The sequence below is a fragment of the Eumetopias jubatus genome, unplaced genomic scaffold, assembly GCF_037043125.1.
Source record: "Eumetopias jubatus isolate StellerSeaLion01/CBP00866 unplaced genomic scaffold, mEumJub1_p1.0 scaffold_7, whole genome shotgun sequence".
Classification (NCBI taxonomy): Eukaryota; Metazoa; Chordata; class Mammalia; order Carnivora; family Otariidae; genus Eumetopias; species Eumetopias jubatus.
In genome coordinates, this window is record NW_028274813.1 from 78,059,619 (window position 1) to 78,080,867 (window position 21,249).

The 21,249-nt window shown below is 35.5% G+C and overlaps 1 protein-coding gene across 4 annotated transcripts in view; it reads right to left on the reverse strand.

Moving 5' to 3' along the window:
• Positions 1-21,249, reverse strand: part of DPH6 (diphthamine biosynthesis 6) — a 196,461-nt gene that overhangs the window by 171,622 nt on the left and 3,590 nt on the right. For all 4 annotated transcript variants that reach the window (XR_003611734.2, XM_028119555.2, XM_028119556.2 and 1 more), the window contains exons 2-3: positions 21,147-21,241; positions 7,603-7,796 (exon numbers count right to left, since the gene is read on the reverse strand). Coding sequence is in view for 3 of the 4 variants with exons in the window: in XM_028119555.2 (XP_027975356.1) it covers positions 7,603-7,796; positions 21,147-21,241 (289 nt within the window). In the remaining variant the exon portion in view is untranslated. The remainder of the gene's footprint in view (positions 1-7,602; positions 7,797-21,146; positions 21,242-21,249) is intronic.

Here is a 21,249-nt window from a genome sequence, read left to right on the forward strand (position 1 = left end):
AGAACTCATACAGGAATTCAGTCAAGTGGCAGGATATAAAATCAATGCACAGAAATCAGTGGCATTCCTATACACCAACAACAAGACAGAAGAAAGAGAAATTAAGGAGTCGATCCCATTTACAGTTGCACCCAAAACCATAAGATACCTAGGAATGAATCTAACCAAAGAGGCAATGGATCTGTACTCAGAAAACTATAGAATACTCACGAAAGAAATTGAGGAAGACACAAAGAAATGGAAAAACCTTCCATGCTCATGGATTGGAAGAACAAACATTGTGAAGACATCAATGCTACCTAGAGCAATCTACACATTCATTGCAATCCCCATCAAAGTACCATCCATTGTTTTCAAAGAAATGGAACAAATAATCCTAAAATTTGTATGGAACCAGAAAACACTCCGAATAGCCAGAGGGCCGTTGAAAAAGAAAAGCAAAGCTGGCAGCATCAGAATTCCGGACTTCTGGCTCTATTACAAAGCTGTCATCAAGACAGTATGATACTGGCACAAAAACAGACACATAGATCAATAGAACAGAATAGAGAGCCCAGAAATGGACTCTCAACTCTATGGTTAACTAATCTTTGACAAAGCAGGAAAGAATGTCCAATGGAAGAAAGACAGTCTCTTCAACAAATGGTGTTGGGAAAATTGGACAGCCACATGCAGAAGAATGAAACTGGACCATTTCCTTACACCACACACAAAAATAGACTCCAAATGGTTGAAAGACCTAAATGTGAGACAAGAGTCCATCAAAATCCTAAAGGAGAACACAGGCGGCAACCTCTTTTACCTCAGTCGCAGCAACTTATTTCTCGAAACATCGCCAAAGGCAAGGGAATCAAGGACAAAAATGAACTATTGGGATTTCATCAAGTAAAAAAGCTTTTACACAGCAAAAGAAACAGTCAACAAAACCAAAAGACAACCGACAGAATGGGAGAAAATATTTGCAAATGACATATCAGGTAAAGGGCTAATATCCAAAATCTATAAAGAACTTATCAAACTCAACACCCAAAGAACAAATGATCCAATGAAGAAATGGGTAGAAGACATGAACAGACATTTTTCCAAAGAAGACATCCAAATGGCCAACAGATACATGAAAAAGTGCTCAATGTCGCTCGGCATCAGGAAAATCCAAATCAAAACCTCAATGAGACACCACCTCACACCCGTCAGAATGGGTAAAATTAACAAGTCAAGAAACGACAGATGTTGGCGGGGATGCGGAGAAAGGGGAACCCTCCTACACTGTTGGTGGGAATGCAAGCTGGTGCAACCACTCTGGAAAACAGTATGGAGGTTCCTCAAACAGTTGAAAATAGAGCTACCATACGATCTAGCAATTGCACTACTGGGTATTTGCCACAAAGATACAAATGTAGGGATCCGAAGGGGTACGTGCACCCCAATGTTTATAGCAGCAATGTCCACAATAGCCAAACTGTGGGAAGAGCCATGATGTCCATCGACAGGTGAATGGATAAAGAAGCAGTGGTATATATACACAATGGAATATTATGCAGCCGTCAAAAGGAATGAGATCTTGCCATTTGCAACAACGTGGATGGAACTGGAGGGTGTTATGCTGAGTGAAATAAGTCAATCAAAGAAAGATATGTATCATATGACCTCACTGATATGAAGAATTCTTCATCTCAGGAAACAAACTGAGGGTTGCTGGAGTGGTGGGGGATGGGAGGGAGGGGGTGGCTGGGTGATAGAGATTGGGTAGGGTATGTGCTATGGTGAGCACTGTGAATTGTGCAAGACTGTTGAATCACAGATCTGTACATCTGAAACAAATAATGCAATATATGTTAAGCAAAAAGAAAAGAAGAAGAAGATAGTAGGAGGGGAATAATGAAGGGGGGGAAATCGCAGGGAGAGACGAACCATGAGAGATGATGGACTCTGAGAAACAAACGGGTTTCTAGAGGGGAGGGGGTGGGGGGATGTGTTAGCTTGGTGATGGGTATTATAGAGGGCATGTTCTGTGTGGAGCACTGGGTGTTATGCACAAACAATGAATCATGGAACAGTACATCAAAAACTAATGATGTAATGTATGGTGATTAACATAACAATAAAAAATTTAAAGTGGAAAAAAAAAAAAGAACCATAGTAAACTATAGTTCCAGTAATCATGACTCCATCTCTTGCTCCAGGAATGGCATATGAACTAAGCCTACCAGTCAAACGAAATCATCTTCTCCCAACAACTGGCTCATGGATGATACAAGTCAGGCCACTAAGCGACAATAAAATATAACTGGGTTTTCCTTTGAGTTATTTTAAAAGACTGGAGCTTTTTCTACTAGATTTGAACCAGGAAGAATGTAACCAGGAACCATCTTCTGACTATAAGGATCTAGTTAGAGAATGGAATCAACAGAAAATAAAAGAAAGAGATGGAAACGGGGAAAAAAAGATTCTGATTATATAATTTGTTTCCTGTATCTAGTTTACTTGAAGCCAAACTTATCTTTAGGTTATTGTCAATAAAGTCTCCTTTTCTTAAAGGAACCCTTGTGCACTACTGGTGGTAATGCAAACTGGTGCAGCCACTGTGGAAAACAGTATGGAGGTTCCTCAAAAAGTTATAAATAGAACTAACATATGATCCAATAATTCCACTACTGGATATTTACCCAAAGAATACAAAACACTAATTTGAAAAGATATACGCACTCCTATGTTTACTGTAGCATTATTTACAATAGTGAAATTATGGAAGCAGCTCAGGTGTTCATTGATAGATGAATGGATAAAGAAGAGGTGGCATACATATATTCAATGGAATATTATTCAGCGATAAAAAAGAACGAAATCTTGCCATTTGCAATAACATGGATGGATCTAGAGAATATAATGCTAAGTGAAATAAATCAGTCAGAGAAAGACAAATACCAATGATTTCACTCACATCTGGAATTTAAGAAACAAAACAAATGAATAAAGCAAAAGAGACAAACCAAGAAGGAAACTCTTGTAATCAACATAAATCTAACCAATACAAACAGTAAAGTGGCAATTGATGTTTTCTAAAAATATTAAGTTAAAATCTAGTTTTTAAAAAATCAGTTATTTATAAACTTTTCTATAAAAAGTAAACATTCTGTTTAAAAAACAAAGACAATTACTCATTATCATATTCAAATTATAATATAAGTGTTAATTAAGGAATTTAAGATCATCAACACCAAGATAAAATGCCTAATGAGAAAAAGAATATGAGAGAAGAAAAGTAGCAAGGATTAGAAGAGGAAGACTGAAACTGAATATTCAACTTTGGGAAGAATATGAAATGAATTCCATTAGAATGAAATTAACACAGATTTCTGGATGAAGAGAGTTTATTAAAATAAAAACAAAGGTAAAACCTCTAGAAAACAAAGAGAATATGGGGCAGGCAGGGGCAGACATCAATGGCAAAAGGATTTCAATAAATTTCTTGAATCAACAGATCAAGAAGGAACAATGACTGATAAATCAGCATAAGAAGCTGTAACCTACTATTTGTATTGAAGAGAAGAAAGCCAAGGAAGAAAACAAACTAGGCTACATTATCCTGAACTCCAGGTACGACAAGTGTGAGATGTGGGGCTGAAAACTCTAAAATCAAAAATGTTCACAGTCAGCTTTGCTCTTGCCTTATTCTTAGATATGAATACACAACCAAAACAGCTGAGAAAAGACTACAACATGAAAGAGAAAAAAATAAAAGAAAAAAGACCCTAAAGAAAACATTAATATTTTAGGAAACAAAAGATGATGTTTAAAAAAACTAATTTGATGTTATATCTATTGAAGGAGAAATAAGCTGTTATAAAAAAGAAACAATCAATAAACAAAGTTACTGAATACTGAAAATATGATTGCTAAGAAAGTAGGGCATTTAAAAAGGAAATCTCACATAATGTACAACAAAATGACACAAGGGTAGAAAATGTGAAAAAAGACAAGAGACATGAAGATTCAATCTAGGATGTCTAACATCTGATCAATGAGAGTAACAGAAAAGGAGAATAGAGAGAATCAGGAGAGCAAATTATCAAATAAAGGAAGAGGATGTCACAGAGCCTTCCTCAAACTGCAATCATATGGGCTCTGCTATGTTTTGTGTCAGATTTGATATCAGGTTTTCTTCCATCCAAAAACAAAAAGCCATAGCAGTTCTAGGTCTTACATCCACACATCCTTCTGTACTAGAGAAAATGTTTATCTTTTGCCAACCATCTCTCATCCTAGGCTTCATTCTATTTGGTACACATAGGTTAACAAAACCATCCCTGATCCAATCACCATAGTCAGGAGAATGCCATGTTGTGACTGGCTTTCACCTGGATTAATACCATCCCTAAACGGTCATTATGGGAAAAAGGACAGGCACATGCTGTCACTCAACAGGAAGCTCAGAACAGATACTGGAGAAGCAACCTTCAATATCGAATGCATTATTGTGACATTTCAGTACACCAACCATAAAGACACAATCATAAAATTTAACAGGGAGGAAAAACGACTTAGCTTAAAAGAACAAAAATCACATCAGCCTCAAACTTCTCATCAGCAAAATGTTACCAGACCATAGCACAATATCTTCAATGGTTTGAGGAAAAATTACTTTTCAATCTAAAATTTTAAGTTCAAACAACGTATCCATGAAATGTGGTGGCAGAAAAGGAACATCGCCAAAATATAAGGATTTCAAAGTACCTTCTCTATGGAAGTTTCTTAAAGATGGACTCTACTTGAAAAGAGGGAATAACCAAGAAAGAGGAAGATACCAGGAACAGTAAGAAGTGCCTCCAAACCACTGGAGAAAGAATGAGTATGTTAATCCTTAAATATATTCCCCATAGGGATATGGTGTTTACATGTACCCTTCAGTAATGATTACATTTCTTCCATGACTTAAAAAGAAAACACAAAGAATTTGAAAATTACTGTATTTCCCGGAAATAATCCAAGTTATCTATATGCCAAATTAATCCAGATGAAAACCATGGAGACATTTTAATATTAAATAAATTCTAAAGAATTAAAAAAGGCTAGCTATATGAAAATCAGGTTATTTTGTAACTTTGAGATATACATATGTATCTACTTGTCATAATCACCTGGTAATCTATGAGACATAAAGGCTTATTACATTTCTATTAGTTTTCAAAACTTCTACAAAATAGTTAATCATTGCGACTTCTTTTCAGCAATTAGTCATCAACATACTTTGCAAAAAGAAACCTCTCCTACTCAAAAATTAGCTCTACTATTTTGGGGAAAAAAGAGATACAAAACCAAAAGACTGACGTACATTATAAAAGTCACAAAACTGCAACCTGTTATAAATAAATGTTTACAATGAAAATGAATCTAAATGCTTCCAAAGCTCATTAATAGTCAAAGGATTAAAAATTGCAATTCCATCTTTTTCTTAGAATGAGTAAACACTAACTTGAAGAATTATAGTTCTTCTAGATTCGTTTTTTTCCATAATTACTCAATTATTTGTTAGAATATGTAAGACCTCTATTGGAATCCTTACACCAGTGTTTCATAAATGGATTTAACTATAAAACCTCGTTATACAATATCTTCCATAAAAGCAATATATTTCCAATATTTATGTCCTTAAAATATCCTACAGTAAAATTACTATTTCTATACAGAAAAAGAAGGAATATTTAGTCCCCGACAACTTGATAACATCTCTTTCAACTATAGTTATAATTATCATGTACGAACTTCCAAAGCAGTTGTCAAGATTTAACATTAGCATTAATTTATGTCATAACTGACGGTTACTATAAAGATAATGGCAAAGCATCCATTTCTCCAAAGACAGCATGGATCAAAAGGGAAATTTCTTCTTAATTACTACTAATCTGCCCATTTTTAATTAAATTGATTAGTAATTTATTATCCTTCCCTTTCTTGGAAGGCTGTTATTATCACATAGTTTCTCCAAAGTTATCAGTTATCAGTGATTTTTAAGCAATCCAATTACTTCTCATGTGAGTCCCACCATTTTGTAATATCGGTTTATGCTAAAAACTTATTACCCAATTTCTTTGTACCCTGAAAAAGAAATTTAAAAAATGCAGACTTTGCACTCATTATTTCACACCTTAAAGAGAACAGTGTCAAGATCTTATTTATATAGAGAAGACCATTTAAGGTGGAACTTTTATGCCCTTCTCCCTTGTTTGAAAATCAAAATAGTTGTCATTAGTATGTCTCTTCCCACAGGAAAGAAGGGAGGTCCCTGAAATTTCCTTTGAAAAATATCTACTTCTTATGCTATCCATAACTAAATTATGGCATTATTCGAAAAATTTTCCCTATCAGTTTCTTTTTTAAAGGGTAAAAAAAAAATGAAAATGTTCTGACATACAAAATGAGAAATATTTCAATCAAGCAAACTTTGAAAGAATTTAAATGCTTCATATATTTTTCTTAATCAAAATCCTTAATTGGTATTAAGCTTTGATCAGCATCAAATTTAAAGTATAACACTGAAGTAACTATTTGAGACCAGCAAATTTTCATGACATTAGTTCATAATGTAACTTCTGAAAAGCCGAGCTTCTCTGAAGAATGAGAAAATGAAATGCAATGTCCCTTGGTAGAAAGGAAAGAAATCTTCCTTTCTTTTGTGAAAAAATGCTAAGACAAGCAGGAAATATCAGCTTAAAGTCTCTATTTCATTAGATATGCCTTGTATGAACTGACTATAGCTGACTGAAAAAAATTCATGTTAAGAAAAATACAGAATGTATTCAAACAGTTAACTATCAATGAAAACGAAAAGATAATGGCTTAGTATAAAATAATCTCCATGAATTAACATGTACTGAATATAGTATCTATTAGATATATGAGTCCCATACTTTCTCTCCTAAATTTTCTATTTAGAAAAATTAACAATGAATGCACAATGGCTGCTAAACTCTTAGGTACCAGGACTTAAGTATTTAATTTATACCTCTCTTACTAGATTTAAGCAAGGCTCAGTCTCTCACTTTCATTAGGTCTACTTAAATTTCACCATACCAAAAAGGTCTTGCTTGACCACCCCTCGTCATCACTCCTTATCACCTTGACTGTTTCATTCTTCTCCATAATACTCTTTACCACCAAGCATATGATTTGCTTGTCTATTATCTGTTTGCTTCCACTGGAAAGTAAGCTCCAGCAAAACAAGGCTTTGTCTGATCTGTTCATTGCCCTATCTCCAGTGCCTAGAACTATATACCATGCACATAGTAGGCATTCAATAAGTATTTGCTTAAAAAAAGATTAAAATTTCATCAGCTACAAAATCCTAAGGAAAACTTAATTAAATATCATCTGACAACCCTGAATGCCAAACAATACCAAAAGTTTTGTTTTTAAGTAGTATTTAATATAAAGACATAGTAAGTTTTCTTTTCATCCAAAAACACAAAATATCTTTTCAAACAATAGTTGGAACACTAACAGTTGTTAATTATTTATTACTAAATAATTCAGGTAATGGAATGAACAGTTTTTAATTATTTATTACTAAATAATTCAGTTGATGTAATTGGTCACTGGGCATACCTTAACAAGTTTCAAAAGCTCATAGAGATCTTCAACCTCATCACCTTCACATTTGGTGTACACTCGTCCTGTATCCACACTCCTTCCTCTTATAGTGCGGCGATAGAGGGGAAGAGCCATCGCTTCTGCATACAAATCAATTGCGTGATGACCCACTGTCTGATACATGTAGCTATCCAGCTCATCTGACCCCACTAAAACAATGAAAGTGGAAATAATCAGTAAAACAGAGTAAAAAAGAAAGATTTGAAAGTTCATCAGAGTTTCACTGCTTGGAGACTTACTATATCTCTCTGCATTTATGAAGTGAAATAAAGAGTTGCACATTTGTCCATAGCTGCATCCAGTTCACATCAGCTCTAGTCATCTCTACTGCTAATTACAAATACATATAAATTTTTAAAACTATATACAATAAATGTTTAAAGAGAAGAATATAGCCAATAAATTTTGATTAGTTTATTCAATTAAAGATTCTATTACATAAATGTTTCTCAAATCATTCAAGGTTATTTACAAAGTCATCTAGAGTTCTAGGAAAAAAAACCTTTTTTAACTAAATAGCTACTTGGTTAACAAGTGAAAATATTTATAAAAATAAATTACATGCTCTTGATATATTTTATATTCAGTATTTCAAACAAGACATATAAAAATATATAAATTATGAGGCAGTCAAAGATGGCTGCATAAAAAGAACATGAACTCACCTCCTTCCTCAGATATACCAAAACTACAGTTACATATGGAATAATTCCTGTTGAATTCTAGCTGAATAGCCCCCTCCACAACAAGGGATAAATGGGCCACATCAAGGTGGGTGGCAGAAGCAGAGACTCGATCTCACCCCAAACCCTAGTAGTGACCTACAATAGGGAGGGATCTCACAATACTGAAGCCTCTCTCTGAGGAGTGAGGGGTTTATGCTATCTGACACCCCAACCCTGTACGACCTGCACTGGAAAGACAAGGCCCCCCCCAAACATCTGGCTTTGAAAACCAATGGGGCATACACCCAGGAGGACTGGGGGAATGCAGGGATTTGAGATACTCCTTTTGAGGAGCTTGTGCAATGACTCACTCCTCCCAGGACCCAGCAAAAAGTCAGCAGTTTGAGAAATGACTGGATTATACGTGAAGATTCATTTGCTAATATAGAAGTGTCTGCTGAAGGAGCAGGGACAAGTGGGGACTTTCTTTGGAGATGGAAAGCATCATTTTCCCCACTCTCCATCTCTCTCTATTTTACTAGTACTGGTGGCAAGTGCAGGTGTCTGGCCCCCAGCACTTTTCTCCTACATGGGTAAAGTTATGGGCTTGCCCCACCCTCAGTGCTCTTTCCTGGCCTTGGTAAGTCCATGGCTAAGCCCCAGCTCCAGTGCTCTTTTCCTGCATTGCCAAAGCTGTGGGCATGTTCTACCCCAGTGCTCCTCCCACATCTTGCTAAAGCCATGAGTGTGCTCTGCACCCAGCACTCTTCCCCTGCATGACTATAACCCTCAGCACTCTCCTGCAGCCGCACTAAAGCTGGCCATCAAGCACAGTCCATACAAGGGATACCCCTTGATTACCCAGCCTGATAGCAGAGGGGCTTCTGTTGCTGGGCCCCACAGGACTATAAAAATCAGAAAGACAGTTCTACACAGGTTACCAAACCCATAGCACTGCACAGACAGCAATCAAGTGTGCCTGTGAAAAAGGCCCATCTACTTGTCCTAGAGTTTCAACCTGTGGAACAGGCTTCATGTTAGTCACATATCTAGAGATTACAGGGGTTCTCTCAGGGACCAAAGGCAGGGAGATACCTTCTTTGAGCCCTCCCGTGGCCTTATCACAGCTCACTGATACCTCCTGGAAAGAAGTGTATACACTTGTCTGAAGCCCTGCTTTTTATAACTGTTGCCCAGGGGACACCTCCAGATCTTCTGGTCTGGCAGCAGAGTTTACACTTGTAGTCCCACAGAAGTGTATATATTTGCATTCTTTAAAAGCTGCTGCCTGAGAATCTGTTTCCAGTCAGCCTGAAATGAGGTCTTGACTTGAGATCACTCTGTTTGGAACACTGACAGGTCTTGGCACTCCTTCAACAATGGGGACCAAGAATAAATCAGTCTACTTAGACAATCACAAAAGTTCATGAGACTACCAAGAGCTAGGGCAAAGCTGAACAACACAGTTCAACTCCTACAGAAGGCCAGCTTTAGTGAGGCTGTAGGAGAGTACTGAGAGTTATAGTGATGCAGGGGAAGAGTGCTGAGTGCAGAGCACATTCATGGCTTTAGCAAGATGTGGGAGGAACACTGGGGTAGGACATGCCCACAGCTTTGGCAATGCACGAAAAGAGCACTGGAGCTGGGGTTCACCCGTGGATTTACCAAGGCCGGGAAAGAGAGCTGAGGGTGGGGCATGCCCATAACTTTACCCATTCCTTACCAATTCCTTAAAGATTGGAAGAGGTGGCTGTTTCATCTAATACATAGAAACAAACAGAGAGAGTAAAGCAAACTGAGAAAATAAAGGAATATGTTCCAAATTAAAGAACAAGAAAAAACATCAGAAAAACATCCTAATGAAGTGGAATTAAGTAATTCCCCTGATTTAGAGTTCAAAGCAGTATTCATAAAGATGTTCACTGAACTCAAGCAAAGAATGGATGAGCACAGTGAAACTTTAACAATGAGGCAGAAAATATAAGAAAGTACCAAACAGAAGTCACAGAGCTGAAGAATACAATAACTGAATTGAAAAATACATTACAGGGGTTTAATAGCAGACTAGACAAAGTAGAAAAAGGGATCAGTGAGCTTCAAGACAAAGCAATGGAACTCATCCAAAAAGAGCAGTAAAAAGAAAAAAAAATTAACTGAAGATAGAGACTTACGAGACAACATTAAGGGTAATAACATTCACATTACTGAGGTTCCAAAGGAGAAGAGAGAAAGAAGCAGAAAGCTTATTGAAGAAATAATGGCTGAAAACTTCCCTAACCTGAGGAAACAGACATCCAGGTCCAGAAAGCAAAGAGAGTTCCAAATAAGATGAACCCAAAAAAATCCATACCAAGATACATTATAATTAAAATATCAAAAGGTAAAGATAAAGAGAGAATATTAAAAGCAGCAAGAAAAAAAGCTACCAGTTACATACAAGGGAAGCCCCGCGCCCCCATAAGACTATCAGCTGATTTTTCAGCAGAAACTCTGCAGGCCAGAAGAGGGTATTATAATATACTCAAAGTGCTGAAAGGGAAAACAAAACAAAACAAAACTTCCAACCAAGAATAATCTACCTAGCAAAATTATCTTTCAGAATTGAAGGAGAGATAATGAGTTTTCCAGACAAGAAAAACTAAAGGAGTTTACCACCACTAAACTGGCCTTATAAGAAATTTTAAAGGGGGGGCGCCTGGGTGGCTCAGATGGTTAAGCGTCTGCCTTCGGCTCAGGTCATGATCCCAGGGTCCTGGGATCGGGTCCCGCATCAGGCTCCCTGCTCCTCGGGAGCCTGCTTCTCCCTCTGCCTCTCTCTCTCTCTCTCTCTCTCTCTCTCTGTCTCTCATGAATAAATAAATAAAATCTTTAAAAAAAAAATTTTAAAGGGACTTCTTTAGGGTATAAAGAAAGGGCACTATCTAATAACTAGAACACATATGCAAGTAAAAATCTAATGGGCAAATAAATAGTAAAGGTAGTAAATTAACCACATAAAATCAGCTTAAAGGCTAAAGAGCAAAAGTAGAAAAATTATAACTGCAATAGTCATTTAAGGGATATACAAAATTAAAAGATGTACAATATTAGAAACATAAAATGTGGGGGAGGGAATGTAGCTTTTAGAATGCATTCAAATTAAAGTTGCTATCAACTTAAAACAGACTGCTATATATAGACTGTTATATATATATGAAACTTAACCAAAAACAACCAAAAACCAAAAACCAAAAACCTATAGTAGATACACAGAAAATAATAAGAAAGGAATCTAAACATAACACTAAAAAAAGGCATTAAACCAAAAGGGAAGACAGCAAGAAAAGAAGAAATTAACAGAGAGAAACTACAAAAAGACAGAAAACTTAACAAAATGAGAATATGTTATATACCTATCAATAATTACTTTAAATATAAATGGACCACATTTTCCAATCAAAAGACACAGTGTGACTGAATGGATTTATTAAAAAAAAAAGCAAATCACAAGACTCATCTCTTTTGCCTAAAAGAGACTAACTTTATTATTTTTTTAAAGATTTTATTTATTTGACAGAGAGAGACACAGCGAGAGAGGAAACACAAGCAGGAGGAGTGGGAGAGGGAGAAGCAGGCTTCCCACGGAGGAGGGAGCCTGATGCGGGGCCTGGGATCATGACCTGAGCCAAAGGCAGACGCTTAATGACTGAGCCACCCAGGTGCCCCAAGAGACTAACTTTAGATCTAAGGACACACAAAGAATGAAAATCAAGGGATGGAAAAGATATTCCATGCAAATGGAAACAAAAAGAAAAGTGGTATTGCTATACTTGTATCTGACAAAATAGACTTTAAAACAAAGACAGTAACAAAAGACAAAGAGCATCATACAATGAGAAAAGGGTCAATCCAAAAAGATGATATAAAATTTGTAAGTATTTGTGTGCCAATAGAGAAGCACCTAATTATATAAATATTACAAGATCAAATATTACCAGACCAAAAGGAGAAATTAACAGCAATACAATATAGTAGAGAACTTTAATACCCCTACTTACATCAATAAATAGATCATCCAGAGAGAAAAATCAACAAGGAAACATCAGCCTTAAATGACACATAAGACCAGATGGACTTGATATTTTATACAGAACATCCCATCCAAAAGCAGCAGAATACACACATTCTTCTCAAGTGCACACAGAACATTCTCCAGGATAGATCTCATATTAGGCCACAAAAAAATACAATAAATTTAAGAAGTCTGAAATAATATTGAGCATATTCTCTGACCACAACAGTATGAAAACTAGAGATCAATTACAAGAAGAAAACTGGAAAAATCACAAGTATGTGGAGATTAAACAACATGCTACTGAACTAATGGGTCAATAAAGAAATCAAAGGGGAAGTCAAAAAATACCTTGAGACAAATGAAAATGGAAATGCAACAATCCGACATCTATGGGATGCAGCAAAGGCAGTTATCAGAGGGTAGTTCATAGCAATATGGGCCTACCTCAAGAAACAAGACAAATCTCAAATAGATCATCTAACTTAACATCTAAAGAACTAGAAAAAGAATAAACAAAGCCCAAAGTTAGAAGTAAGGGAACAACACAGAGTAGAGCAGAAATAAATGAAATAGAGATTAAAAAGACAAAAGAGAAGATCAATGAAATTAAGAGCTGGTTCTTGGAAAATGTAAAATTGACAAAACTTTAGCTAGAGTCAGCAAGAAAATAAGAGGACTTTGAATAAATAAAATCAGAAATGAAAGAGGACATGTTACAACTGATACCACATAAATACAAAGGATCATTGGTGTTAAGAACAATTACATGCCAAGAAATTGGGCAATGTAGAAGAAATGGATGTTTTTAGAAACATACAGTCTTCCAAGACTAAATCTTGAAGAAATTGAAAATCTGAAGAAAGTACCAACTAGTAAGGAGATTGAATCAGGAATCAAAAACCTCCCAACAAACAAAAGTCCAGGACCAAATGGTTTCACTGGTGAATTCTACCAAACATTCAAAAAAGATTTTATACCTATCATTCTCAAACTCCTCCAAAAAAACTTAAGAACACTTTCAAACTCATTTTACAAGGCCAGCTTTACCCTGATAACAAACCAGAGTAGAATACCACAAAATGAGAAAATAACAGGCCAAATATCCCTAAGGAACACAGATGCAAAAATCCTCAACAAAATATTAGCCAAATGAATTCAACAATACATTAACAGGAACATACACCATGATCAAGTGGGATTTACTCCAGGGTAGTAAGACAGTTCAACATCTGCAAATCAATTAACATGAGGCACCACATTAACAAATGAAGGCTAAAAATCATATGATCACCTCAACAGATGCAGAAAAAGCATTTAACAAAATTTGGCATCCATTTACAATAAAAATTCTCAGCAAAATGGATATAGAGGGAATGTACCTCAACATAATAAAGGCTATGTATAACAAGACTACAGCTAACATCATACTCAATAGTGAGAAGTTGAAAGCTTTTCCTCTAAGACTGGAATAAGACAATGACACCCATTCTCATCACTTTTTTAAAAAAGATTTTATTTATTTGAGACATAGAGAGAGAACATGAGCAGAGAGAGGGGCAGAGACAGAGAATCTCAAGCAGACTTTGCACTGAGCATAGGGCCCGACACGGGGCTCGATCCCACAACCCATGAGATCATGACTTGAGCCAAAACCAAGAGCTCGATACTTAACCAACTGAGCCACCCAGGCACCCCGCCACTCTCATCGCTTTTATTCAACATAGTACTGGAAGCCCTGGTCACAGCAAGTAAGCAAGAAAAAACAGTCCACATTAGGAAGAAGTAAAACTGTCACTATTTGCAGATGACATGATACTAGATATATAAATATATATAGTATACTAGATACTAGATATATATATATATAAAACCCTACAGACTCCACAAAAAAACTATTAGAACTAATGAATGAATTCAGAAAAGTTGCAGGATACAAAATCAGTATACAGAAGTCTGTCACATTTTTGTACACTAATGACAAACCACCAAAAAGAGAAATCAAGAAAACAATTCTATTTACAATTGCATCAAAAAGAATAAAATACCTAGGAATAAATCTAACCAAGGAGGTAAAAGTCCTGCAAACTGAAAACTATAAAGATACTGGTGAAAGAAACTGAAGAGGACACAAATAAATGGAAAGATACTCCATGCTCATGGGTCGGAAGAATTAACATTGTTAAGATGTCCATACTAAACCAAAGCAATCTATAGATTCAATGCATTACCTATCAAAATTCCCATGACACTTTTCACAGAACTAGACCAAATAATTTTAAAACTTATATGGAACTGGGCACCTGGGTGGCTCAGTTGGTTAAGAGACTGCCTTCAGCTCAGGTCACGATCCTGGAGTCCCGGGATCGAGTCCCACATCGGGCTCCCTGCTCAGCGGGGAGTCTGCTTCTCCCTCTGACCCTACCCCCTCTTGGGCTCTCTCTCTCTCTCACTCTCTCTCTCTCTCAAATAAATAAATAAAATCTTAAAAAAAAAAAAAAAAAACTTATATGGAACTACAAAAGACCCTCAATGGCCAAACCAATCTTGAGAAAGAAGAATAAACAAGGAGGTGTCAAGCTCCTTGACTTCAAACTGTACTACAAAGCTATAATAATCAAAACAATATGGTATTGGCATAAAAACAGACACATAGAGCAGTGGAAAAGAATAGTGAGCCCACAAATAAACCCACACATAGTGGCCAATTACTTTACTACAAAGGAGCCAAGAATATACATTGGGGAAAGGATAGTCTCTTCAATAAATGGTGTTGAGAAAGCTGGACAGTCACCTTCAAAAGAATAAAACTACATATACCATATACTAAATGAATTCAAAATAGATTAAAGACTTGAACAAATTAGAACTCAAAATAGATGAAAGACCTGAAACCATAATAATTCTAGAAGAAAACAAAGATGGTAAGTTCTTTGACACTGGTCTTGGCATTGAATTTTTGGATTTGACTCCAAAAGCAAAAATAAGCAAATGGGACTACACCTATCTAAAAAGCTTCTACATAGCAAAAGAAACTATCTACAAAATGAAAAAGGAATGGAAGAAAAGATTTTCAAATCATATATCCAATAAAGGGTTAATAGCCAAAATATATAAAGAACTTATACAACTTGAGAGCAAAAACAAAACAAAAAACCAAACAATCCACATAAAAATGGTCAGAGGATCTAAACAGGTATTTTTCCAAAGAAGACATAGAGGTGACCAACAGGCACATGAAAAAAATGTTAAACATCATGAATTATCAGAGAATCAAATCAAAACCACAACGAGCACTTCATACTGGCCAGAATGGCAATTATTAATAAGATAAAAAAAAAATGACAAGAGTTGGAGAGGATGCGGAGAAAAGGGAATCCTCCTACACTACTAGTGGAAATGTAAATTGATACAGCTAATATGGAAAACAGTATGGTGGTTACTAAAAAAATTAAAACTAGCACTACCATATGATCCAGCAATTCCACCTCTGGGTATTCATCCAAAGAAAACAAAAATGCTAATTCAAAAAGATATATGCAACTCCATGTTCACTGCAGCATTATTTACAATAACCAGGACATGGAAACAATAGTGTCCATCAATGGACAAATGGGTACAGAAGATGTGGCAATATATATTGCCACATACAAGGGCATCATGCTAAGTGGAGTAAGTCGGACAGAGAAAGACAAATATCAAATGATCTCACTTACATATGGCATTTAAAAAGCAAAACAAATGAACAAACAAACAAAAACCCAAAACAAAACCATACAGATAAAGAGAACAGATTTGTGGTTATCAGAGGAAAAGGGAATTGAAGGCAGATGGGCAAAATGGGTCAAGGTGGTAAATTGTATAGTGATAGATGGTAAGCAGATGTATTGTGGTAATTATTTTGTAGGTTAAACAAATATTGAATTATTATGTTGTGTACCTGAAACTAATACATTATATACCAATTTTATCTCAATAAAAAAATAACAATAAATCACCATGTCTCAGGTGGACCCATAAGTTTTGTAATATATTTTAAATAAAATTGTTTATCTAAAAAAAGGAAAAAAGGGGCATCTGGGTGGATCAGTCATTAAGCGTCTGCCTTTGGCTCAGGTCATGATCCCAGGGTCCTGGGATCGAACCCCGCATCAGGCTCCCTGCTCTGCGGGAAGCCTGTTCTCCCTCTCCTGCTTCCTCTGCTTGTGTTCCCTCTTTTACTGTGTCTCTCTCTGTCAAATAAATAAATAAAATCTTAAAAAAAAATTAAATAAAAAATATAAAAATTAAAAAAAGAAATTCAATACTGTTAGAGCAGTTAAAAATGAGTACAGAAACATAACTTAAGGTAAGCAGTAAACACAATCACTGGTTGTCACAAGATTTCACAAATATTGATATAGGTAAAATATTCAAAATAGATGAGTTAAATCAGACTTTTTGATGATACAAATAAACTTACAAATATGTTGGAACACTTTTTGATCTCACATATTTACTTTTTAGAAAAAAGAATCATGAATGTACAAGATATTATTTGCAGATATTCATCATAGCATTATTTATAATATACTAAAAATTATAGTGTATTCATATAATGAAATACTATACAACCATTAATATAATTTTGAAGACAAGCATTTCCTTTTTTTTTAATTTATTATTGAGGCATAATTGACATACAATGTTATATTAGTTTTGATTTGACAATTCTATACATTGTTCAGTGCTTACACAATAAACATAGTCATCTGCCACCAGGCAACATTATTACAATACTATTGACTATATTCCCTATGCTGTGCTTTAGAACCCCATTTTATAAATATAAGTCTGTACCTCTTAACCTACTTCATCTATTTCATCCATCCCTCCACCCACTTCCCCAACAACCACTAGCTGTTTTCTGTATTTTAAGAGTCTGGTTTTTTGTGTTTGTTCATTTCTTTAGTTTAGATTCCACATACAAATGAAATCATATAATATTTGTCTATCCCTGTCTGACTTATTTCACTTAGCATAATGCCCTCTAGGCCCATCCACGTTGTTGCAAATGAAGAAGGAGCATTTTCTAAATCATGTTCTATAGAATAGGAATCCCATGAGATATTAATAGGTACTATATGCAAAAAGGATTCCATGGTCAAATAAGTTTATTAAAAATGGGGATAACCATGTTCAGTAGGTGTCTTTGCTGAATTCTTTCTAGGCTAACGTGCTTTAAGGTGCTCCAATAAGGGTAGAGAGTACGAACCATCTCTGAAATTTATGTATCCTTAGAAGACTTACATTTCATCAGGTATTTGTGTTTCAAAGAAGATACCTAGGAAATGCTGTGATGGGATAATATTTAATGACATGGAAGATGTTCACAATAAAAAAAAAAGCTTACAAAACAATTTGTTTGACCTGTATGTATGCATATATGCCAAGAATATCCAGTGAATGTGAGTATGAAGGATAAACTATAAAAAGGGATGAAAATTGTTACTTTAAGGGCCCCTTCTGTAATCAAAACTGTCACCATATGCCATCACATTTTTGCTTACCAGGTCTGAACCCAATCCACACATCAGATTGGCTTCCATGTACTTGCATTATTATTACATAACTATCTATTCCTGGTCTCAGTAGGAAGTAAAGATATAGCCAAAGTCACATAAAAACCTTTCAGCTTATCCTCATCTCAGACTTACACTGGATCTTTAAATGTATTAATTTTAAAGAATATTGATACAACTGAATTTATATATTTAAGAACTCTGAGCTTCTCAGCAAAAAACCTCCTGATGTTAGCATAATAATTAAAACATTTTACTGACTGGGATGCCTCAGTGGCTCAGTGGGTTGAGCATCTGACTCTTGTTTTCAGCTCCTGTCAGTCTCAGTCTTGAGCCCCCTGTCAGGCTCAGTGCTTAGTGGGGAGTCTGCTTGGGATTCTCTCTCTCCCTCTCCCAATCCCCCCAACCCCCACTGCTCACATGCTTGTGCTCTCACTCTTTCTCTGTCTCTCTAGGATAAATAAATAAATCTTAACAACAACAACAACATTTTACTGACTTCAAAAACCTAGAAAACAATTTTCCTTTAAGGCTCCATTTAGTCCTAACCACAACATAACTTGTATTAATGGAATCTACATTGCAACAATGGTTTGAGATCAAATAAAATCAAAAGGCTCCACTGTTGCCTGAAGCACCTCAATTAACATTTTACAAAAGTTCCTACTACAAATTTAAAGAGATGGTTTTGTGAATTTTATGACAAGTTCACATTATCCCCATTGATGGGAATAAATTCCTTTGCAGACTACCCACTGAAAACCCAGTGCCATGAATTCACTCTAACCAGTTTCATACTGGAGTCCTCTCTACCAGTCATTCCTCATTAAGGTTCCTTTTACAACATGCTTGGATGGGGGGAAAGGAAGTCAATCAATGAAACATTCAATAATCACCAACTTCCTGCTGACTTTAAATCAAGATTAGCTAAACCTTTCCCATCTACTAACCCACAGCCATCCATTCTCTTCCACTACAATTACTAGAGTTTCAGCTGATTTTCTAGCTTTTACCTCATAAGATTTTAATTCCATTTACTATTGAATTTTTTCTAACAGTATTCTAAGTAAATGTCTCCATTCCATTCTGAGGTATAATTTAGAGATACCCTTTATTTATCATCTTGCCCAACCTGCCAGTGAATCATGAGCACATGGAAGATTATACATTAATGATTCAGTACAAAGTAACTAAAATAATTCAAGTAGAAAAGCTTAAGACAAGATCAAAACTCCAGGGAGGGAAATTATATCATTGTATGTATTATATATATTATATAAACTTCTGCCTTTTAAATACCAAGACCTTCCAGACAGAAAGCTTAAAAAACCCACTTGGCTGATTAGCCATAGGCAATAAGGGAATTTTTTTCCTTTGATAACAGAACATAAGCCTGTAACAAAATTCTGCTTCTTCTTTTATAATATAGAAGTTACAGTATAGTTCCCACTCACCCTTAATCAAAGAATTTTCTCTTTATTATTTAAAGTCAGAAAAAGGAGGTCATTTTCCAAACACCTTATTTCTAAAATGCTGTTATTATTCGTCATTGAAATCCTAGTGCAAAATCCTAGAGTACGTGTTAACCTCTATAAGACCTGTTTTCTATTTCTTCCTATAAAATATTTCTAACCTCTATCTTCCCACTTCACTTCCAGCATTACTTGGGTCTTAATTGTGAAGGAAAGAAAATTCAAATATCTGACTGAAATAATTGCTTGCTCTTCCAGGCCTAATTCTGGTTAGGTCATTATTCATCTGCCCACCAGTAACTGAGTGAATGCCTACTAGAGGCACAGAGCTGTCCCAAGTGCTGAGGTGCAATTAAAGAAACATAGAAGATCTGACCTTCTTCTCAAGAATCTTATAAGCAATCTATTTGGGGATAAAAATCAAAGACAAAATAAACAGACAACAACTGTAAAATGACATAAAAACAAAAATTCAACAGACTGGCAGTCTTGAGGAAGGAAGGAAGAAAGAAAAAAGGGACATATTTAGCACTAGATTCAGATTCAACTAAATTTACTGGATGCTTACTTCATGCCAGGAACTCTAATTAGTGTTTTCACATATACTACTCATTTAATTCATCCTAAAATAACAATAGAACAAAAGCATGGTCTTGAAAAAAGCTGAGTAAAGGGGATGATAAAAAGATCTTACTAGAAGAGCCATGTGGAGAAGCAGTTTAAATAAAGTCAGACAAGTGTTAATCTCTCCCTATTATACTTTAACAGTTAATATCTATAGTTATATGGGTGTAAAAGAAGAGTATAAAAGGCAAATTGGTGAGTATTTTTCTTTTTAAAAAAATTCTAATTGGGAAAAAAGTACAGCCAGGTGTGGTGATAGATGTTAACTATACTTATTATGGCAATCATTTTTCAATATATACAAATACCAAATCATTATGTTGTACAGCTAAAACTCATATAATGCTATGTGTCAATCAGATCTCAAAAAAATAAAAGAAATTGTTGAAGGTTGAATCCTAACATCCAGAGTTCAAAATGTGATCTTATTGGGAACTAGGGTCACTGCATATGTAATAAGTTAAAATGAGATCATTAGGGTGGACTCTTAATCCAATATGACTCATGTTCTTATCTATAGAGGAAACTTGGACACAGAGAAGGACACAGGGAAAAATTTCTGATGAGGGAAATTTCACTGGGAAGAAAAGTGAAAAACACAGTTAAAATGAGATCTGTGAATTATCTGTGGATGTCCTTGTTATCACGGCAAATAAAAAGTAGAAATGTGTTGCTTTATGCCTCTCTCAAGTCTTACATGTTTAGCTTACATCTAAGATGGATCATTTATCAATGTATGTCTTATTTCCCAAGTTCCTAGAGGTTGTGTCTTATCTACCTGTATGTTGGTTACAACACCTGGAAATGTGGAACAGCAGTACACTCTGAAGTAAGGAGATTCAAGGGTTCAAGTCTCAGCTCTGCAAGTTTATTCTAGCTATTTACCTTGGACAAATTTATAAAACTAGGAGTCTCAATATCCTTGTCTAATAAAACTCTCTAGGAGTTCTTATGAAGAATAAAAGATATGCAATTAAAAACATTTAGCATAGAACCTAGCATCTAATTAGGTGCTAAATATATATTAGTTCCATTTTTGTCTTTGCAGGCTGCACACAATAGAACACAATTACGAAGTTGGAGTCCCAGTCATTTAGAGAATTTCCAAATAAAGGTATACACTTACCTTGGTTTTCAGCTGGTCTCAGATTTGCTAAAGCAACAATCTGATGCCCAGCAGCAATGCACTGCATCATATTGTAACAGCTATCCTTCCCACCACTAAAAAA